The 16,779-nt window shown below is 37.9% G+C and overlaps 1 protein-coding gene across 1 annotated transcript; it reads right to left on the reverse strand.

Annotated features, from left to right (window-relative positions):
* Window positions 1–3,179: 3,179 nt before the first annotated feature.
* On the reverse strand, window positions 3,180–15,462 carry nudt12 (nudix (nucleoside diphosphate linked moiety X)-type motif 12). The gene is made up of 8 exons (XM_041786675.1): window positions 15,389–15,462; window positions 13,104–13,323; window positions 10,817–11,120; window positions 10,303–10,588; window positions 8,969–9,136; window positions 6,997–7,110; window positions 6,709–6,908; window positions 3,180–3,534 (listed from the first exon to the last, which is right to left on the reverse strand). The coding sequence occupies exons 2-8, from the start codon at window positions 13,307–13,309 to the stop codon at window positions 3,424–3,426; spliced, it is 1,389 nt and encodes a 462-aa protein (XP_041642609.1). The 5' UTR covers window positions 13,310–13,323; window positions 15,389–15,462; the 3' UTR covers window positions 3,180–3,423.
* Window positions 15,463–16,779: the final 1,317 nt, after the last annotated feature.

The following is a 16,779-nucleotide window of genomic DNA, read 5'->3' on the forward strand; positions in this document are numbered from 1 at the left end:
AAAGCTTAAAACATGAAATTGAAAAAAAAAAATGTTTTTTTTTTTTTTTAAATGGCAAATATATTAGAAAGAAATCAAAATCATGAGTTTAAAAGGTCAAAATATGAAATAAAATTTGTAATCACGAAATTAAAAGTCAAAATATGATCCATCATTTTAAATTGTGAGTCTTAAAGGTCAAATTATGGGATTATGAAGTCAAAAGTTGGAGTTGAAAATATGAGATAAAATACAAAGTAATTGGTTAAAACGGTCAAAGTATCACCAAAAAATTAGAATTATGAATCTCAAAGCTCAAAATATTATATTAGAAGTCAAAATTATGAGTTGAAATGCTAAAAAGTATGAAATTAAAAGTCAGAATCCTAAGTTTGAGTCCAAACTGTGAGATGCTAAATTTAAAAATGTGCTGTGATACAACTATATGGATCAAACTCTTAACAGTGCTTAATGAGTGTTTAAAAATGTTTGGAATATTTTCCTATTACTGTGAGTATCAGTAAATATATGAGGGGTGTCCAAACTTTGGCCTGTGGGCCAACTGTGGCCCTTGATCCTTTTGAATTGGCTTGTAAGGAATCCATTAAAAAGGCCCACATAAGAACCTAAAACTTTACTATATTTCTTAGTTTGACTAGGAATGAACAATATTGTGGTTTATACAATATGGGGTCATTTACAAATTAAATTTAGCTGATATCAAAACCAATATAAAAATGTAGTTTAGACCTAACACGTCAGTCCTTGAAACAAAGTTTAAGGATGAACAAAGAAACATGCTTAAGTCTCTAGAACACACTTTAAAGTTTAAGTAATAAGGATGAACACAGAAAAAGACTTCAGCTGTCTGTTGGTCCTGCCAAAAGTAGAAAAAAAAAAGATGAATACAAACAAAAGGATTCCAGCAGCACAAACTGAGCTCATCTGCTCCTCTGTCTGATCTCAAAGTCTGATTTCTAAATCAAACTGCTCTGATCATCTTCAAGCACCACAGCTTCTGTAAAGTTAGTCAGCTTCCAGCAGTTTGCTCTTGTTTTGCGTCTGAATGTGGAGATAAACCGTCAGCATCTCTCTTCTCTGTGATTGGCCGTTTGCTTTGGTAGACAATAATGAGGGCCGTAATTTAGGCTGTTTTGGTTTTGTATTTCAAGTACATTCACTTACTAAGCATATATTTTGGTTACATGTTGGTTTTAGAGATGAAACAAACGTTTTATATATTGTGCTACAGGTTTTTGTTCTGTGCTGCAAGATTGTCAACCTCTGTAGTACCAGCGCTATGGGCAAAAAAAGTTTATGTACAGCCCTGCTTTAATGAATGGTTGCTAATCAAATGTTATTGTACAACAGCTAGAAGAAGCCTCAGATGCCCCCATAACATTGTGACCATTAACTTTTACTATATTGCAGTCAGATCCAGTACTTTTGTCGCTATTGGCTTTCCTATGTATGCATCCCCCACCCGGGAAAAAGTTCAGGCTCAGGATTTTTTTCACTATCGGCCATGTTCCTGTCCGATGGCGCCCTCTGGTGGAAGTACTCGCCATTACACGCCCTCATTCAAACTCAATTTTTGTCCCCAACATGCCTTTAAATTCTGCACATATTAAGCTGAGGCCAGAAGCCTCTTTTGTTCTCTGCCCAAAAGTTTTTGGTGCAAATTTCCACCAGGTGCATTCTGGTCTCTAACTCTGGTCTTGTAATCAGTGACCCTGTAAGAACTCCAAAATCTTAGTCCATAACAAAACACAGTGGCTTGTTGACAGATTGTCATCAGCTGTGAGAGGGCGTCAGATGTTGGTAGCTGAAAAGACTGCTCCCTCTCAATCTTTGGAGGGTAAATTATGCCTGGCATCGTCTAATGTGCAGCCAACCTTAAGCTGTTAAACTCATGAACTTCTCATGTGTGTAAAAATGTGAATTCTATTGAGCCAAAGATGTGAATGTTCTAGTGTTACTGTACCTCTCACTCCTGTCTCTGATTTAATAAAGATAATAAATCCAGTGACATGTATGGCTTATTTTCACAGAAACACCACAGAGCTTTGTGTGCATCCTCTGAAGATTATCCATCAGAGCTAACTCTTAAAGCAAACAGTCATCCTAAATCTTAGCCTGTTAATACTGAAGTAAAAACACATCCTTCTTCAGTGATACTCAATGTGGCTCTTTTATGTCTTAATTTGAAACATAATTCCCATTGTTTCCACTTCTTTTTGACATTTTTGTCCTGCTTTTTGCAAGTTTTTGCCCTTTTTTCACCTTTTTTGCCACTTTTTGCCCATTTAAGCTGCCTTTTGCAGTTAAATTCTACTTGATTCCCATTTTTCCACCTTTTTTTGCGGATTTTTGCCAATTTTAGTCACTTTTTACCCAATTTTCTCCACATCTTTGCCACTTCTCACCAATTTCTGCCACTTTCTGCCCTTTTTCTCCCCATTTTTGCCACTTTCTTTCCAGTGTTTGCTGCTGTAGCCCATTATTTTAGTCACTTTTCACCCATTTTTGACACTTTAATCATGCTTTTTGCAATTTTTGGTCCTTTTTTAACCTATTTTTGCCACTTCTCACCTGTTCAAGCTGCCTCCTGCCATTAAATTCCACTTTATTCCCATTTTTCCACTTTTTTTGACAATTTTTGCCAATTTTAGTCACTTTTCACTCGTTTTTCTGCCCGTCTTTGCCACTTCTCACCCATTTTTTCTACTTTCTGCCCATTTTTGCCACTTTTCCCCCAGTGTTTGCCCATTTTTGCCTATTTTTGCCACTATTTTTTTTCAACAATTTGGCTTTTGCAGGGTTGAGTAACACTGTCGTTCTTATTCCTGGAGGCTCTACTGGAGCTATGAATGTGGGAGGAGCTTCATGTAAAGTAAAATGGTCTAACCCAATGGCTTTCTAAAGGGACTCTGCACCAAGAACAGTTATTTTGAAAGGAATAAACCCACCAAACATGGCGCTAACTGTTGAAACCGTAGAATTATAAATACTATTTTCCTAAACCTCTGAGTTCTGGTTCCTGTTGTTCTGTTCCTTGTTAATCGTCTGAGAGAGGAGAGAGGAGTGGGGCTACGGAGGGAAAACTGCATCATGGCTGTTCACTGCTCATGACCTCACTGCTGACACTGAAGACAGCTACGCCTCTCGGCCAGAACTTCAGATATCTGAGGGAGACAAAGGAAGTTTCCTGAACATGTTTATTACCATCAGCTTCTGTGGCACACGTCATTTTAGCCTTCAAATGTAAGATGAAGAACAGATCTCAGAATACAAACCATGTGGAGTCATAAAAACCAGAATAAAACTGCATTGTGTAAAATCAGCTGATTCTTTCACAGTCAGCTGATTTGTCCCAGTTAACCAGTTAAACCAGTATCAGTCCAGAACTGTAGTTAGATCAGACCCGTCTGTCCGTAGTCCAGGTTAGAGGTTAGAGTTCATACCGATCCAGTATCTGATCAGCTGATGTGCGATCGTCTGTCGGGGCGGGATGATGAGCGCCGGACGGGAACCTTTGAGCAAAGATTCAACCACCTAAAAAAAAAACAAAACAAAACAAAATAAAGGTTTCTGTCTTTAGAAATGATCATACATGTTCATACTAACCAGAAATATCTGAAGTTTATTTTATAAACATAGACTTTAAAATCTGTGTCAGAGTTTCTAATGAGATCTGTAGTTTACACTTTATTCAGTTTTTTATCATGGAATACTAATTTTTAGAAACTCTGGTTTGACTGGAGTTTGAATTTCTTGCAGTATACAATCAAACTTTTGTTTTTATCACCTCAGAAATATTTCAAAAATCAACCCGTTTAACTTTTAACAACAGACACTTTTACATGCTTTTGCTTCATCACGGCTGGATTATCACACCAGCCTTGTTACCGTTCTTAACCAAAAATATTGGGACAGGCTGCAGATGGAGCAGAACTCTGCTGCCAGGATTCTAAGCAGGAATAAGCACAAGCACATTACGTCTGTCTCAGTATTTTTTATGTAGGAGGAAATCAGGTCGGCTGACTCTGCTTTCTTTAAAGTCACTTTTTCAAGAGATATATAAAAATTAGAATTTTCTGGCTATAAATTGTGTTTTCAGGCTTTAAAGGGTTAAAAAAGCTGTATATTTCATTAATTTAACACTGAATGGTCACAGTCAGATTATTTTTGACACCTTTTATTGCTTTAAAATTGGTTTAAACCCTCTGATAGATGTAAAGGAGGACTCATAGCACTGATTTATGAAAGAAAATTAAAATCTAAAAAAAAAAGGTGACATGAGGTTTTGGCCTGACGTCAAACATATATTCTTTTAAAAATCATGATTGGTTACATAATTTGGACATCACAGGAAAACATAAAAAATGTGTGATTGTGCTGTATGTTATGCTGTATTTCTTTTCCAGGCACACTATCGCAACCCACTAAAATCAGCTTTGTGACCCACTTTTGGTCCCTGACCCACCAGTTGAGAACCACTGCTCTAGACTATGCTTACTCACCTCATCCACCCTTTACTCTGCTCTTACTGTGTGGATTTTGTTATTTTTCCAACAGATTATTTTCCCATGCCCCTGGTGATATGAAAGGACATCCAGAGCACGACTGGGGTTGCGTTGATCCTCCTTCCTGCCTGATGGTGCCCCCTGGTGGGCTTACTCGCCATTACACGCCTTCATTCAAACTCAATTTTTGTCCCCAACATGCCTAAAAGTTCTGCACATATTAAGCTGAGGCTTAAAGCTGCTTTTGTTTCTGCTCAGTTGTTCTTTGCCCAAAAGTTTTTGTTGTAAAATTCCACCAGGTGCATTATGGGAAATAATCTTAAAAGAATCTAATTCTAGTCTTGTAATCAGTGACCCTGTAAGAGCTCCGGTCTTTGCAGAATCTTAGTCTTAGTCATCTACAAGTTTCAGCAAAGTCCCCTTGTGCTTTGATTCTCAGCTGCTGGGTTGGGACCCAAAAGTGGATAGCAAAATGTCCATAATGTATGGATGGCCTAGGCCAGGGGTGTCAAACTCAAGGCCCGGGGGCCAAATCCGGCCTTTGGTGCAGTTAATACCCGGCCCACCAGATCATATATCATATTTGTATTGGAACTGGCCCACCAGTATGAGGTCTGCAGATTTCCTTCAGTATAAAAATGTAAACTCAACTTTGATGATTTATAATATCCTTGTTGATTCATAAAAATTAGAAAAAGTAAACAGTAAAAATTATTTAATAAAAGGTCAGGAATGCAGGAGAAATGTGTGTTTTCTCTGTATTTTCAATTTTGCACATCACAGTTATGACTAAAAGTTATAGTTTTGACTTTTTATTTCATATGTTAACCTTTACATCTCAAAATTTTGACTTTAATCTCGTATTTTTACCTTTTAGATTTATAATTTTGAATTTTGAACCCTACTTTGAGCTTTTAAAGTCATGATTTTCACTTTACCTCATGTTTTGACTTTTTTCAACTCCTAACTTCAACTTTTATTTTGTTTTTTACCTTTAAAACTCATGATTTTTAATTTTAATTCATATTTTGACTGTTAAAACTAATGGATTTGATATTCAATCTCATATTTTGACATTTTAAACTCACAATTTTGATGTTTATCTCATATTTTGATTGTTAAAAATCATGATTTTGAATTTTTGTCAGTTTTGCTGACCATCTCAACTCTGAACTTTGACTTTTATCTCATTTTATTTGCCTTAAAAATTATGATTTGAATTTTATTTCGTATTTTGACTGTTAAAACTAATGGATTTGATATTTAATCTCATATTTTGACATTTTAAACTCACAATTTCAATGTTCAACTCATATTTTGATTGTTAAATATCATGATTTTGAATTTCTTGTCAGTTTTGCTGACCATTTCAACTCCGAACTTTGACTTCTATCTCATTTTTACCTTAAAAATTATGATTTAGATTTTGAGTTTTTAACTTATCATGTTGAACTTTTAATCTCAAAATCATTTAGGTTGACACCCAGTGGTTAAATATTGACCCTGGTAGGCCCTCAGGTTAGACCCAAATCAGAACCTGGCCTCTGCTGTGATTGAGTTTGACACCCCTGGCCTAGGCCAAATACATCCATCCAGTTTATTTTACTTTTCCATGATTACCAGGGTATTTTGGTTATTTTCTTGAGATCCACAACAGTTTCACTCCCGTTCTGAGTAAAACAAAACTAGTTTTTATTTTCTACATTTTCTCAGAATCTCAAGAAAACAAGTAAAATGTACGTCTTTCATGGGAAAGTGAATAAAACACAACTACGTATGCATATCAAAGGTTTCTATAATGACATGCTTTTTCTGTCTTCTTGTTCAAATAAACTGCAAACTTCAGTATTCATTGTCAAATACATTTGATTTGTGTAACATTTGCTAAAATGTGGGTTGTGATTGCTCATGCAGGAGGTGGTGGTGGGTCCTGAGGCGAGACCAGTTTGGAACCACAGGTCTAGTGTAAGGCCGGCATGAATGAACAGTAAAAAGGTAAATGTCTGATGACCTCTGACCTGTCTGTGAGTTTTTAAAGATAAATGAGACATAAAGGATCTCTGTGTCTGCAGGGAGACTCTGATGTGGGTTAACCAAAGAAAGAGATGATAAAGCAGGAGATTAATCAAAATAAATGTTAGGTTATGGACCTTAATTGACTGTGATTAATGCAATTAATCTTGACAGCCCTTATCTGGAGTACCTGTTGCCGTGTGAACCACCTGGCATCCTCGATCTCGCTCTCGTCCACTTTGACGTCAGTCGATATGGCAACGGCGAGGCAGCCAATCATGAGAGTGGACGGCATCGGCCACGGCTGGCAGGAGACATAGGAGACCGGTCCGACTTTCACGCCGCTCTCCTCCTCCACCTCCCTCCTCACTGCCTCCTCCATCGACTCACCTGTGGGTTGGGGGGGGGGGGGTGTCATCTCCTGTTAGTCCTACCATATACAAACACACAGACACATACGGGCTAGTTGGTTTGTTACCAGGCTCTACGAAGCCAGCCAGACAGGAGAAGAGACCAGCAGGAAAGATCTTCTTTCTTCCCAGTAAACACTGGTTTCCATCAGGATGGATCACCAGCATGATGACCACAGGATCTGGATCACACAGGCATATAGAGAGAGGGGGTGTTTTCACATCAATAATGTGTGCATTTCCAATTACCTTCTTCATAGGAGTAAATCAAAACTGGTCCAACACTTTTTTGCAGCTTTTCTGTGCCCATCCGTATCAGAGAATAGCCTAGCTTCTGTGGCTGATATAAATATTATCACCAAGAGTTTTAAACCAGAGGTCAGCAACATTTCAGCCTGTGACCCCCAAAATACGACTCCAGACACAGGGACCCCACTGTCTCTGGAGGTGGTGAAAGCGTAGCTGCACTCAGCCGTGCACATTTAAGAACAGTCATGTTCAGACTTAAATTTTAAGGATTTTTTAAACATTACTCTGATTTCAGTAGGGGAGAGCGGGGTAAAATGAGCCCATTTTTACTTATGCTGTCCCCAAGGTCAGAAATTAAGACAGAAGTAGAATAAAAACTCAAACCTTTATTTGAAGAGCTCTACTATCAAACTAAATTATCAGCATGAATCTAGAACAGAGCTGTCTGAAAACATGACCTACAAAATAGTGTTCCTGTGGCTTAACCTGCCCAGGTAACCTCCTCAACATTCAACAACTGTTTTTCCTCCTTCAGATTTTTCATTGCTCATATGCACCATCTTAAATGATGATGTTCTCAGACAGACAGCAGCTCTCTTCCCTTTAGACTGTCAGCTTAAATTAAAGGGGGCATATTATGCAAAATCACCCTTTCAGGCTTTTCTAACAAAAATATGGCCCCTGGCCTGTCCACAATCCTCTCAAGTACCAGAAAAATCCATTCCCTCCCTCTCTTTCTCCACCTTTCACAAAATGTGTGCTAAAACAAGCCGTTCTCAGATTTTCCCCTCATGATGTCATGTTGGGAGTTAGCCCTGCCCCCAGGTTCGGTTGGCCCTCCCTGCTTCGGAGAAAGTTCCGCCCTCCTCTCCTGATCCTCCTTTCAGCTGGCAGCTGAGAAAAGGACCAGGAGAGCCTCATCCAATAAGCCACATCCATTTCCTAAGAGGGGCGGAGTCACTGTTACTCAACCCTGCTCAACCAAATAGCCAAATTGATGAAAAATACCTTTGCAAGAGCCACAATCTAAGTGGTGAAAAGTGGCAAAACAGCTTAAAGTATAATAACAGTAAGTTAAAGGTGGCAAAAATGGTCAAAAAGCAACAAAAACAGGTTAAGGGGTGAGAACGGGGAGGAAAAGTGGAAAAGGGGTCAGAAAGTAGCAAAAAAATGGGTGAGAAGTGACAAAAAAATGAGTTACAGGTGACATAATATGGTGCAAATGTGGCAAAAATGAGCAAAGAATAGGAAACAAGTGGTATTTAGTAGCAAAAGGTAGCTGAAATGGGTGAAAAGTGGTGAAAAGGGCAAAAATGGGATATAGTGGCAAAAATGGGCAAAAAATGAGGAAGCAAGTGGTATTTAATGGCAACAGGTAGCTTAACTGGGTGAAAAATGGCAAAAAGAAGTGGCCAAGATGGGATAAAAACTAGGAAAAAAGCGGTATTTAATGACAAAAGGTAGCTTAAATGGGTGAAAAGTGGCAAAAAATTGTAAAAAAGGGCCAAATTTATTTGACCTTTTTTAAGGTTTTCTGGGGGAATAATATTTAAGATTAAGTTATAAAAGCTCAAGAGCTACACGTTGAGTATCACTGATTTAAGCCACAGAAACAGAAACAGCTCGTTCTGAGCGGGGCTGAAACAGAATGGTTTTTAGACATACAAAAATCCAATACTGGAGTGTTTTTTTTTTTTTAAACAAACTTCACAGGCATGCTTTGGGGACCTCTGAGACCGATATAAACTTGTCTTTAAAGGGTGAAATACGTCCCCTTTAAGGTCTTCATACCGACTCGAGGATAGCAGGTGTTGTGAACCCCTTTCAGGCTCCTGCAGTCGATGTTCAGGCAGCGTCTCTTGTATCCTCCCTCCTCCATGTCGGTGCTGCTGCCACATGTCGGGCAGAAACTGTAGCGGTTGTGCCAGGCCAACACCGACCGAGCCTGAGCCACGACTCCTGGAGGACGAGAAAGAAAGACCAGAAAGTCAGCAGAATATTCTCTTTTCTATAATCAAATAAAAACAGTGTTTTAATCATCCAGTGGCATAGATACAGGATGAGATAATGGTAAAAAACTGCTGCTAGTATATTATATAATGAAGTTTATCATTATAATCATACCATTAAACCCTTTAAATCATGATTTCCTTGGTTCAATCACAGCATGTGTATATCTCAACCAAACCTTTAAGTACCACAGCACCATTTGAGCTGCTGTTAGGATCCACACCATCTGATTTACAGCATAAAACAGAGACAAAACCTTAACCCTCAGGGATCTCTAGGGACATTTTTTTCCATTTGGGCAAATTTTTCCCTTTTCTCTGCTCAACATTTTGGCTGTGTTAGTGCCAAAATGGTCTATTTTTTTGCAACAAAATTTCTTTCTGGGCAAATTTCTGAATTCAATTTTCAATTGCTCTAATAGGTCAGGGCAACACTGTGAGATCAAAAAATGTGGTTTGAATGGGAGTCAATGGGACGTTTTTGTCCACAAGTGACTTGAAAGGATGGTAAATTTTAAATCGAATGCTACACAAAAACTAAAAATGCATCAAAGTCAGTATTTTGGCTGATCATGGACATGTCCAAGCTGGATTTACAAATAATGGCCCAGCCATCCAACATTTGGTATAAGGAAGATTTCACATTTTTCCACTTTTTTCGTAAAAAACAACATTGACTTTAAGTAATCAAACTGGCATTTAAAGGTTAAAATCCTCAAAATGATTGAATGTTTGGTAGTTTTGAGCATAGCGGAGGTTGTTTAAGAGATTTATGCAAAAAAGTTTTTAAAAAATATCAATCTGTTAAGTTTTTATAGCAGCTTTTTGGAAGTGGACATTTTTGTCCTTAATGGCTTTAAAGGGTAGTAAATTAAAGCGATGCCTGAGGGTTAACAGGGAAAAAGGAAGCTGGAACATCCAGCTTTATACAGAATGCCTTAAAAAAGTATTCACCCCTGCGGATGTTTTACCCTTTAAATGATTTTATAAATCAGTCAATTTTGCTTTTTTTGACAACAAAATAATTGATGCCAAAATGAAAACTGATATCTACAAAGTGATGTCAATTAGATAAAAACCTGTAACGTAAAATAAGTGATGTCATGTCTTCCTCACCTGCCTCGTCCTCTCTGAGTTTCAGCAGGTCTCTGTGGAGTAACTTTGGGAAAGAGCAGTTCCCCTCTCGGCAGCGTTTCAGAAGTTCAGCGGCGTCCTCACGTGTGTTGATGGCGAACCAGGCAGGAGGCTCCCAGATGGCATCGTCTGTCTCAGAGGGAGAGGAGGAAGAGGAAGATGGCGATCTCTTCCTCCTCTCCACTCCTAGAAAGATGACTACTGTCTCTGGTTTGAGGAGGAGATCTTTAACGGCCTCGTAGCTGAACCGGCAGAGCCTGGCCTCACCCTGTAAAGACCATGTTGGTTTAAAAATACAGTTCTGTTCATTTACAACCCTGTCAGCACAGAGGCACACTTCAGCCACCACACTTCTGCTTTTATTGGACCCAAATCCTCTGCAACAAGGGAGATTTTGAACTAATTTCAGGATGGCTGTTTCCAGCTGTTTTCCAAATATGGACCTATAAAAATTGACTTCCTGTTAAACGCCTCCAGATAAAAAATGCGTGCGTACCTCTTCACTGTCGCTGTTCTTGGAGCTGCTCACCATGGGGCTGAGGTCAGAGAAAAGGAGGTAGACGGTGTCTGCAGCGCTCTGTTTGGCCTCTAACCAGACTCTATCGGTTCTCTTTGCACTCAGACGGTCCAACATCTCTCTGCTGAAGAAGTTTTCCTGCTGGTGGAGGTCAGAGTCCGGCAGGACTCTCTGACAGCCGTCGTCTGTGCGACCCAGCAGGTTTGAGATGTTTCTGTGGCCCCAGAACTTTGAGATATCGTAGGCGGTCTGAGACGAGCTGTTTACCGAGAATTTATCACATCTTGATGAATAAAAGAGAAGAAAAAAGGATTCAGAATCCCTGACGCCATCTATCTAGTTACAGGTTTTTAATAACAAAGCAGTCAGCGTATACTAAATAAAGTTTAAAAGGTCATTTGGATCAGTTTCATTAATGAACATCACAAAAAACCCATGAGACATGTACAGAAAAGCCTGAAATCAATGCTTATTCTAGCTGTCACCAAATGAGTTTTCAGACTTTAACGTGACATTTATGTCTGCAGTTCACCTTTAAGATCTTCACCCTAACACACTGGTCCCCTTCACCATAAAAAACACACAACAAGAATAAGGCCATGGAGGCAGAGCTACAGTCACCATCATGGATGCTTGGCTAATAGAAGAGAAAAACCTGGTTCCAGACCAGACAGCGTCTGAGGACCCGAGGGACCCAACATGACAGAGGTGATGTGGAACGTTCAAGGCTCCTAACAGCACCGGGTCAGGACCAGAGAGGGTTGATAAATGTTAGCCACGCTAAACAGTTTAACGTTTGATTTTATAACTTTGATTTTTGACTCATAATTTTAATTTTTGATCTCAGAATTCTGACTTTTTAACTAATAAATTTACTTTTATCTCAGAATTTTGACTTTTAGTTTCAAACTGTTTATTTCTAATCTCTTAATTTTTATTTTTATCTCATAATTTAATTTCCACTTTTGACTTTTGATCCCATAATTATGACTTTTTCAAAAAAAAAATTGATTTTTTATTCAATTGTTATGACATACATATATTTTCTTTTACTTTTAACCTCATAATTTAAATGTTTAATGTCATATTTCTGGCTTTTAATTTCAAACGTTTGACTTTTATCTCATATTTTTCAGTCTCAGAATTGTGATTAATCTCATATTTCTGACTTTTTATCTCATAATTCTGACTTTTTAATCTCATAATGGACTTTTTCTCATAAATTTGACTTTTATCTCATATTTTCAGTTTCAGAATTGTGATATATAATCTCATAATTCTGATCCTTAATTTAACATTTAATCTCATGATCAACTTTTTTTCCCACAAATTTGACTTTAATCTCATTGTTGTTTCAGTTTCAAAATTGTGATTTATAATCCCTTACTTCTGATTTTTAACCTCATAATTTGAAATTTAATCTCATAATTGACTTTTCCCCTTAAATTTGACTTTTATCTCATACTTTTCAGTTTCAGAATTGTGATATATAATCCCATAATTCTGATTTTTTTATCCTATAATTCTGATTTTTAATCTCATAATTTACTTTTCCTTAAGTTTAATTTTTATCTCATATTTTTATTTGAAATCTCATAAGTATGACTCATGACTTTATCATTCTGACCGTTTATCTCGTGATTTATTTTTTTAATCTCAGAGTTCTGACTTTCATCTCAGAATTTCAACGTTTTTCATGTTTTTATCACTTCATCTAATAATTTTAATTTCTAATCTAATAATGATCAAATTTCATTTCATAATTTTGACTTTTCATCATGTAACTTTGACTTCACATTATACTAGTAGTCTTTTTTAATTGATTACCTAACATACATATTTTTCCTTGTAAATGGTGTAAATGGGCTTCCATAGAAACTCATTTAGAACCCTCCAAAAATCTCAGAGACTTTGGGGATGTTGATTTGGATCAGTGGTTCTTAACAGGTCTAGCATCAGGACCCACCATCACCTCCTTCAACCCAAATTTCCTCAATTTCTCAATCACTCATCAATCAGTTAAAAGCTGTGAACAAAGAGCTGGATGCATTTCCTTCAAAATAAAAGCACATCAGAGACGTTCTACCACATCTTTGGTTCCAGGCACACATCTCTGACACTGAACACGCTTAGTGACCCACTTTTGAGTCCTGAACCAGCAGCTGAGAACGAAACATCACCCCAACATTAGGACATTCTGAGTATTTGGATAGCTAATCCTATACTGTTTAAATTCAAACATAACTGAGGCTTGAATCTGTCGTACCCCAACGACAGCAGCCTCTCCACCACGCTGTAGTGTCCGTTTCGAGCTGCGAGCATCAGCGCCGTCCAGCCGCTGTAGCCCTTCTGGTTGATGAGCGAGGGGGCGTGGGTCAGCATGGAGGACACCTGGGTCAGGTCTCCTCGGGCTGCAGCATCCAGAAACTTCTCCACCATCTCCTCCTTGGCGCTCATCTGGAGGCTGGTCATTCTGGCTGACTGCCCTGAAATGTTTAAGTACATAGAGTTGACAGGAAATACCGAACGTTTGGAGAGATATGAAAGGAATAAAGGATTTAATAGTCAAATAAAGAGAAAGCTCTCCATCTATTACAGGTATTCATGCTTTAGTTTTCATTTTCAGCTCCTGAGACCCTGTGTGCTCATATGAGGACACTGTTGTATTTGGACTTTCCAACAATAATTTCAGAAATTTTGCTATGAAAAGGTAACAGTCCAGAATTTCCACAGAATTTGCTTTGTAACTTTTAGAAAATGTCCAGATTTTTTAATAGGTTTGTATATTTAGGGAGTTTATTTCTATTTTTATTTTATTTTTTGTGGGGCTGTGTGCTTTAGTTTTTTTAGTACTTTCATGATAATTTGAGGAATTTATTTGTTTATTTGGGGAATTTGATTGGAAATTTCTGTAAGGATTTTACTTGAAATTTTCCAGGGATTTTTCAAATTAAATTTGTTTGGATTTTAGGGAGAATATGTTTGGACATTTTTCATAATGTTCCATGGAATTTAAGAGGAACTTATAGGTAAATTGTGTGACTTTTTTCAGAAATGTTGGGGGATTTGTTTGAAGTTTTTCAGAAATCATCATGGATTTTTTTGGGGTGAAAATTTCACTCACATTTTTAGCTTTTTTTTTTTTTTTTTTCAGAAAAGCTAAGTTAAACTTTTAGTGAATATTTGAGGATATCGGAGGGTATTTTTTATGTTTCTGCAATGGTTAATACACCAATATGTAGAAGCTCTTTAACCCAAATGATATTTTTTTATGCTAAAATATAATTATTATTGTTATCCATGAATTTTCAAATTTACTGTTCACAAAAAACTGGAAAAAATAGTAAAGCACATTAATATTTCTTGATTAATATGCTAAACTATAGTTATTTACTGGCATTCCTGAACAGAAAAATGAGTTTTAGTGGTTGAATGTTATGCTTGATTTATTTCTGACTTCTCAGAGAAGCCCAGTGAGCCGGCTCAAATTTGGGTGAATTCAGTTTGAAATTCCTCATTCCTGTTCAAAATGGTAAAACGTGGAGAGCTGACTGAAAATGAAAGAGTCCGCATTAAAGCACTTCATGATGCTGGATGGTCTCTGAGACAAAAACATGACAGGTGGTCTAACACATTTGTTAAGCACTGTAATTGCCGGTGAAACAAGGTTGACAGTTTATGGTTAAAAAGGTGACCCTGTTAGGCCCTCAGGTTAGACCTGAATCCAGAATCCAGCCCCTGTTGTGATTGACTTTGAAACCCCCGTCTTAAAGGGAATTTCCAGGATCTCCAGAACTTTGGAAATTTAGTCCATGCTTGGCCTAAATAAGTTTGTCGTGAGAAAAAGGACTCCACTCATTCATTCATGACAGCCCCTACTAACTGACAGACACGCTCTCAACAATGTATAAAAATAATCTATATTTTTGTGTGCTGTAAGGTTAGATAAGCCTGTTGTCCTCATGTGTAGATACAATATTTAGGTGAAAACTAATTCCTGTTTAAAGACAAAGCTAAAGTTTTATATGCAGCAGGTTTTACTGACCCCTTATTACTGGGAGAAGATAATTCCAAACAAAGAAATCACTTCTCAGGATTTTTAAACCTGTTTATGTGGACTTTGAGCTTTCCTCAGGATCTAGGGGGCGGGTCTCCAGCTCTAATTGGTTCAGTCAGCTGTCAGTCAACCTTAGGTTACATACTGTAGGGTTTCACGTTGAACACTTTAAACCTGGTCTGCTTTGGTCATCTTAATGGGTTAAATCCTGGTCGTATGGACCCAGTCTGTGTGTGGGACACCTTAAAACCAGTCTCTGAGGTCCAGTCCACCACAACAGACGTGTTAAAGTCTTTAAGAGCAGCTCTGTCTGCAGGTAAACCAGACTGATATAGTCTAGTCCTCCTGTGGATCCAGCAGTCATGTCTCTGTTAGTCCATCACTCTCATAAATGTGTTCACATTAAACTAAACTTTAACCTTTACTAGCTGTTTCAGATAAAACTGAACATTTCCGTTTTAACCCTTTCACATTAAAAATGTCTAAAGTCTCACCTGTCCGTGTTTCCCTGCTGTGGAGGAAGTCTGCAGCGTTTGATAACAGAGACAAGCTGCGTTCAAGAGCAACAACGGCTACCGAGCAGCAACTACGGCAAGTCAAATGTGCCAAAATGCGTCACTTTGCAGTCGCGTTTTGTTCATAACAGCCGGGGAAAACGCCAGACTACCAGGGGCCCCATAAGACCATAATAATAATATTAATGTTGAGCTTTTGTTTTTACATCTCATTGATAATCGAGTCATTATGAAAACCTGAAAGCAAAAACAGCGTTAGAAGAGTCTTCATTCATTAATAACCGGTGACTAATGCTGCGTTCAAGGCAACCCGTAACTCCTGTTTTTCCCACCTGTAACTCGTGAATGTGCACTGGAACGGCAGTCGAACTCGTAACTTCCCACCTGTGAACTTGTACCAGATCAATGTACTCCGAGTTATGACTTGTGACGTGACATCACTGCCTCTAACTTTAGAAAAAGTTTATCATAGCAAGGTATTTCTCTAACGTTATTCATCTGCTGATGTTAATGCATCATTGGCAGCTGCTCTGGCGTTAGCTAGTTTTCAGTGCATTAATCAATACAAAATACGTTTCAAAATAATGACAAATACCGTAAAATATAAAGTATAAGTTTCTGTTACCTTATGCGCCGTTTCCCTTCCTCCATTTCACTCAGATGAGCAGGTTGCAGGCTCCTTTGGTGACTGAAATGATTTAGCATAAATCTTATGTTGTCTGCCATGTTGGTTTGTTTACATACCAGAATTCATTGCGCTCAAACCGAAGTCGTAATTTGCCTGGAACGCTTTCAGGTCGGAACACGGAGATTTCATCTGGGAAATTTCCAAATTACGGGTTGCCTGGAACGCAGCATAAGCCTTGTAGTGAGAGATTCTTCCAGAAAGTTATGGTGATTTACCATCACACAGGGGCGATAAGGGTGGGCACGGTGGAAGATATTTGAAAATATTATTTCTTTTCTTGATTGTATCACAATTCTGAATTTAATTTTAATTTTTAAGGCAAATTTGTAAGATATGAACCACAAAAACACAAACTTATTTACCATATATATTTTTAAATGCACATTTGAATTCCTCTAACCACTATTTATGCACATTTTTGCCCTTTTTATCAGATTTTTGCCACTTCTAACCAGTAGTCGAGATGGTCGGGGCTGTAGCCAGGGTTTCAAAATTAGTGAGCCCCCCCCCCCCCATATACATTCATTTATATATCTTGCCATGTTTTTGCTGCTTTTTGACCATTTTTCTTACAGTTTTGGCCATTTTAGTCACTTTCACACTCATTTTTTGCCATGTTTTTGCTGCCCTTTGGCCATTTTTCCCACATTTTTGCCTATTTTAGTTACTTTTATGCTCATTT

This window comes from Cheilinus undulatus, linkage group 5 (assembly GCF_018320785.1).
Source record: "Cheilinus undulatus linkage group 5, ASM1832078v1, whole genome shotgun sequence".
NCBI classification, from domain to species: domain Eukaryota; kingdom Metazoa; phylum Chordata; class Actinopteri; order Labriformes; family Labridae; genus Cheilinus; species Cheilinus undulatus.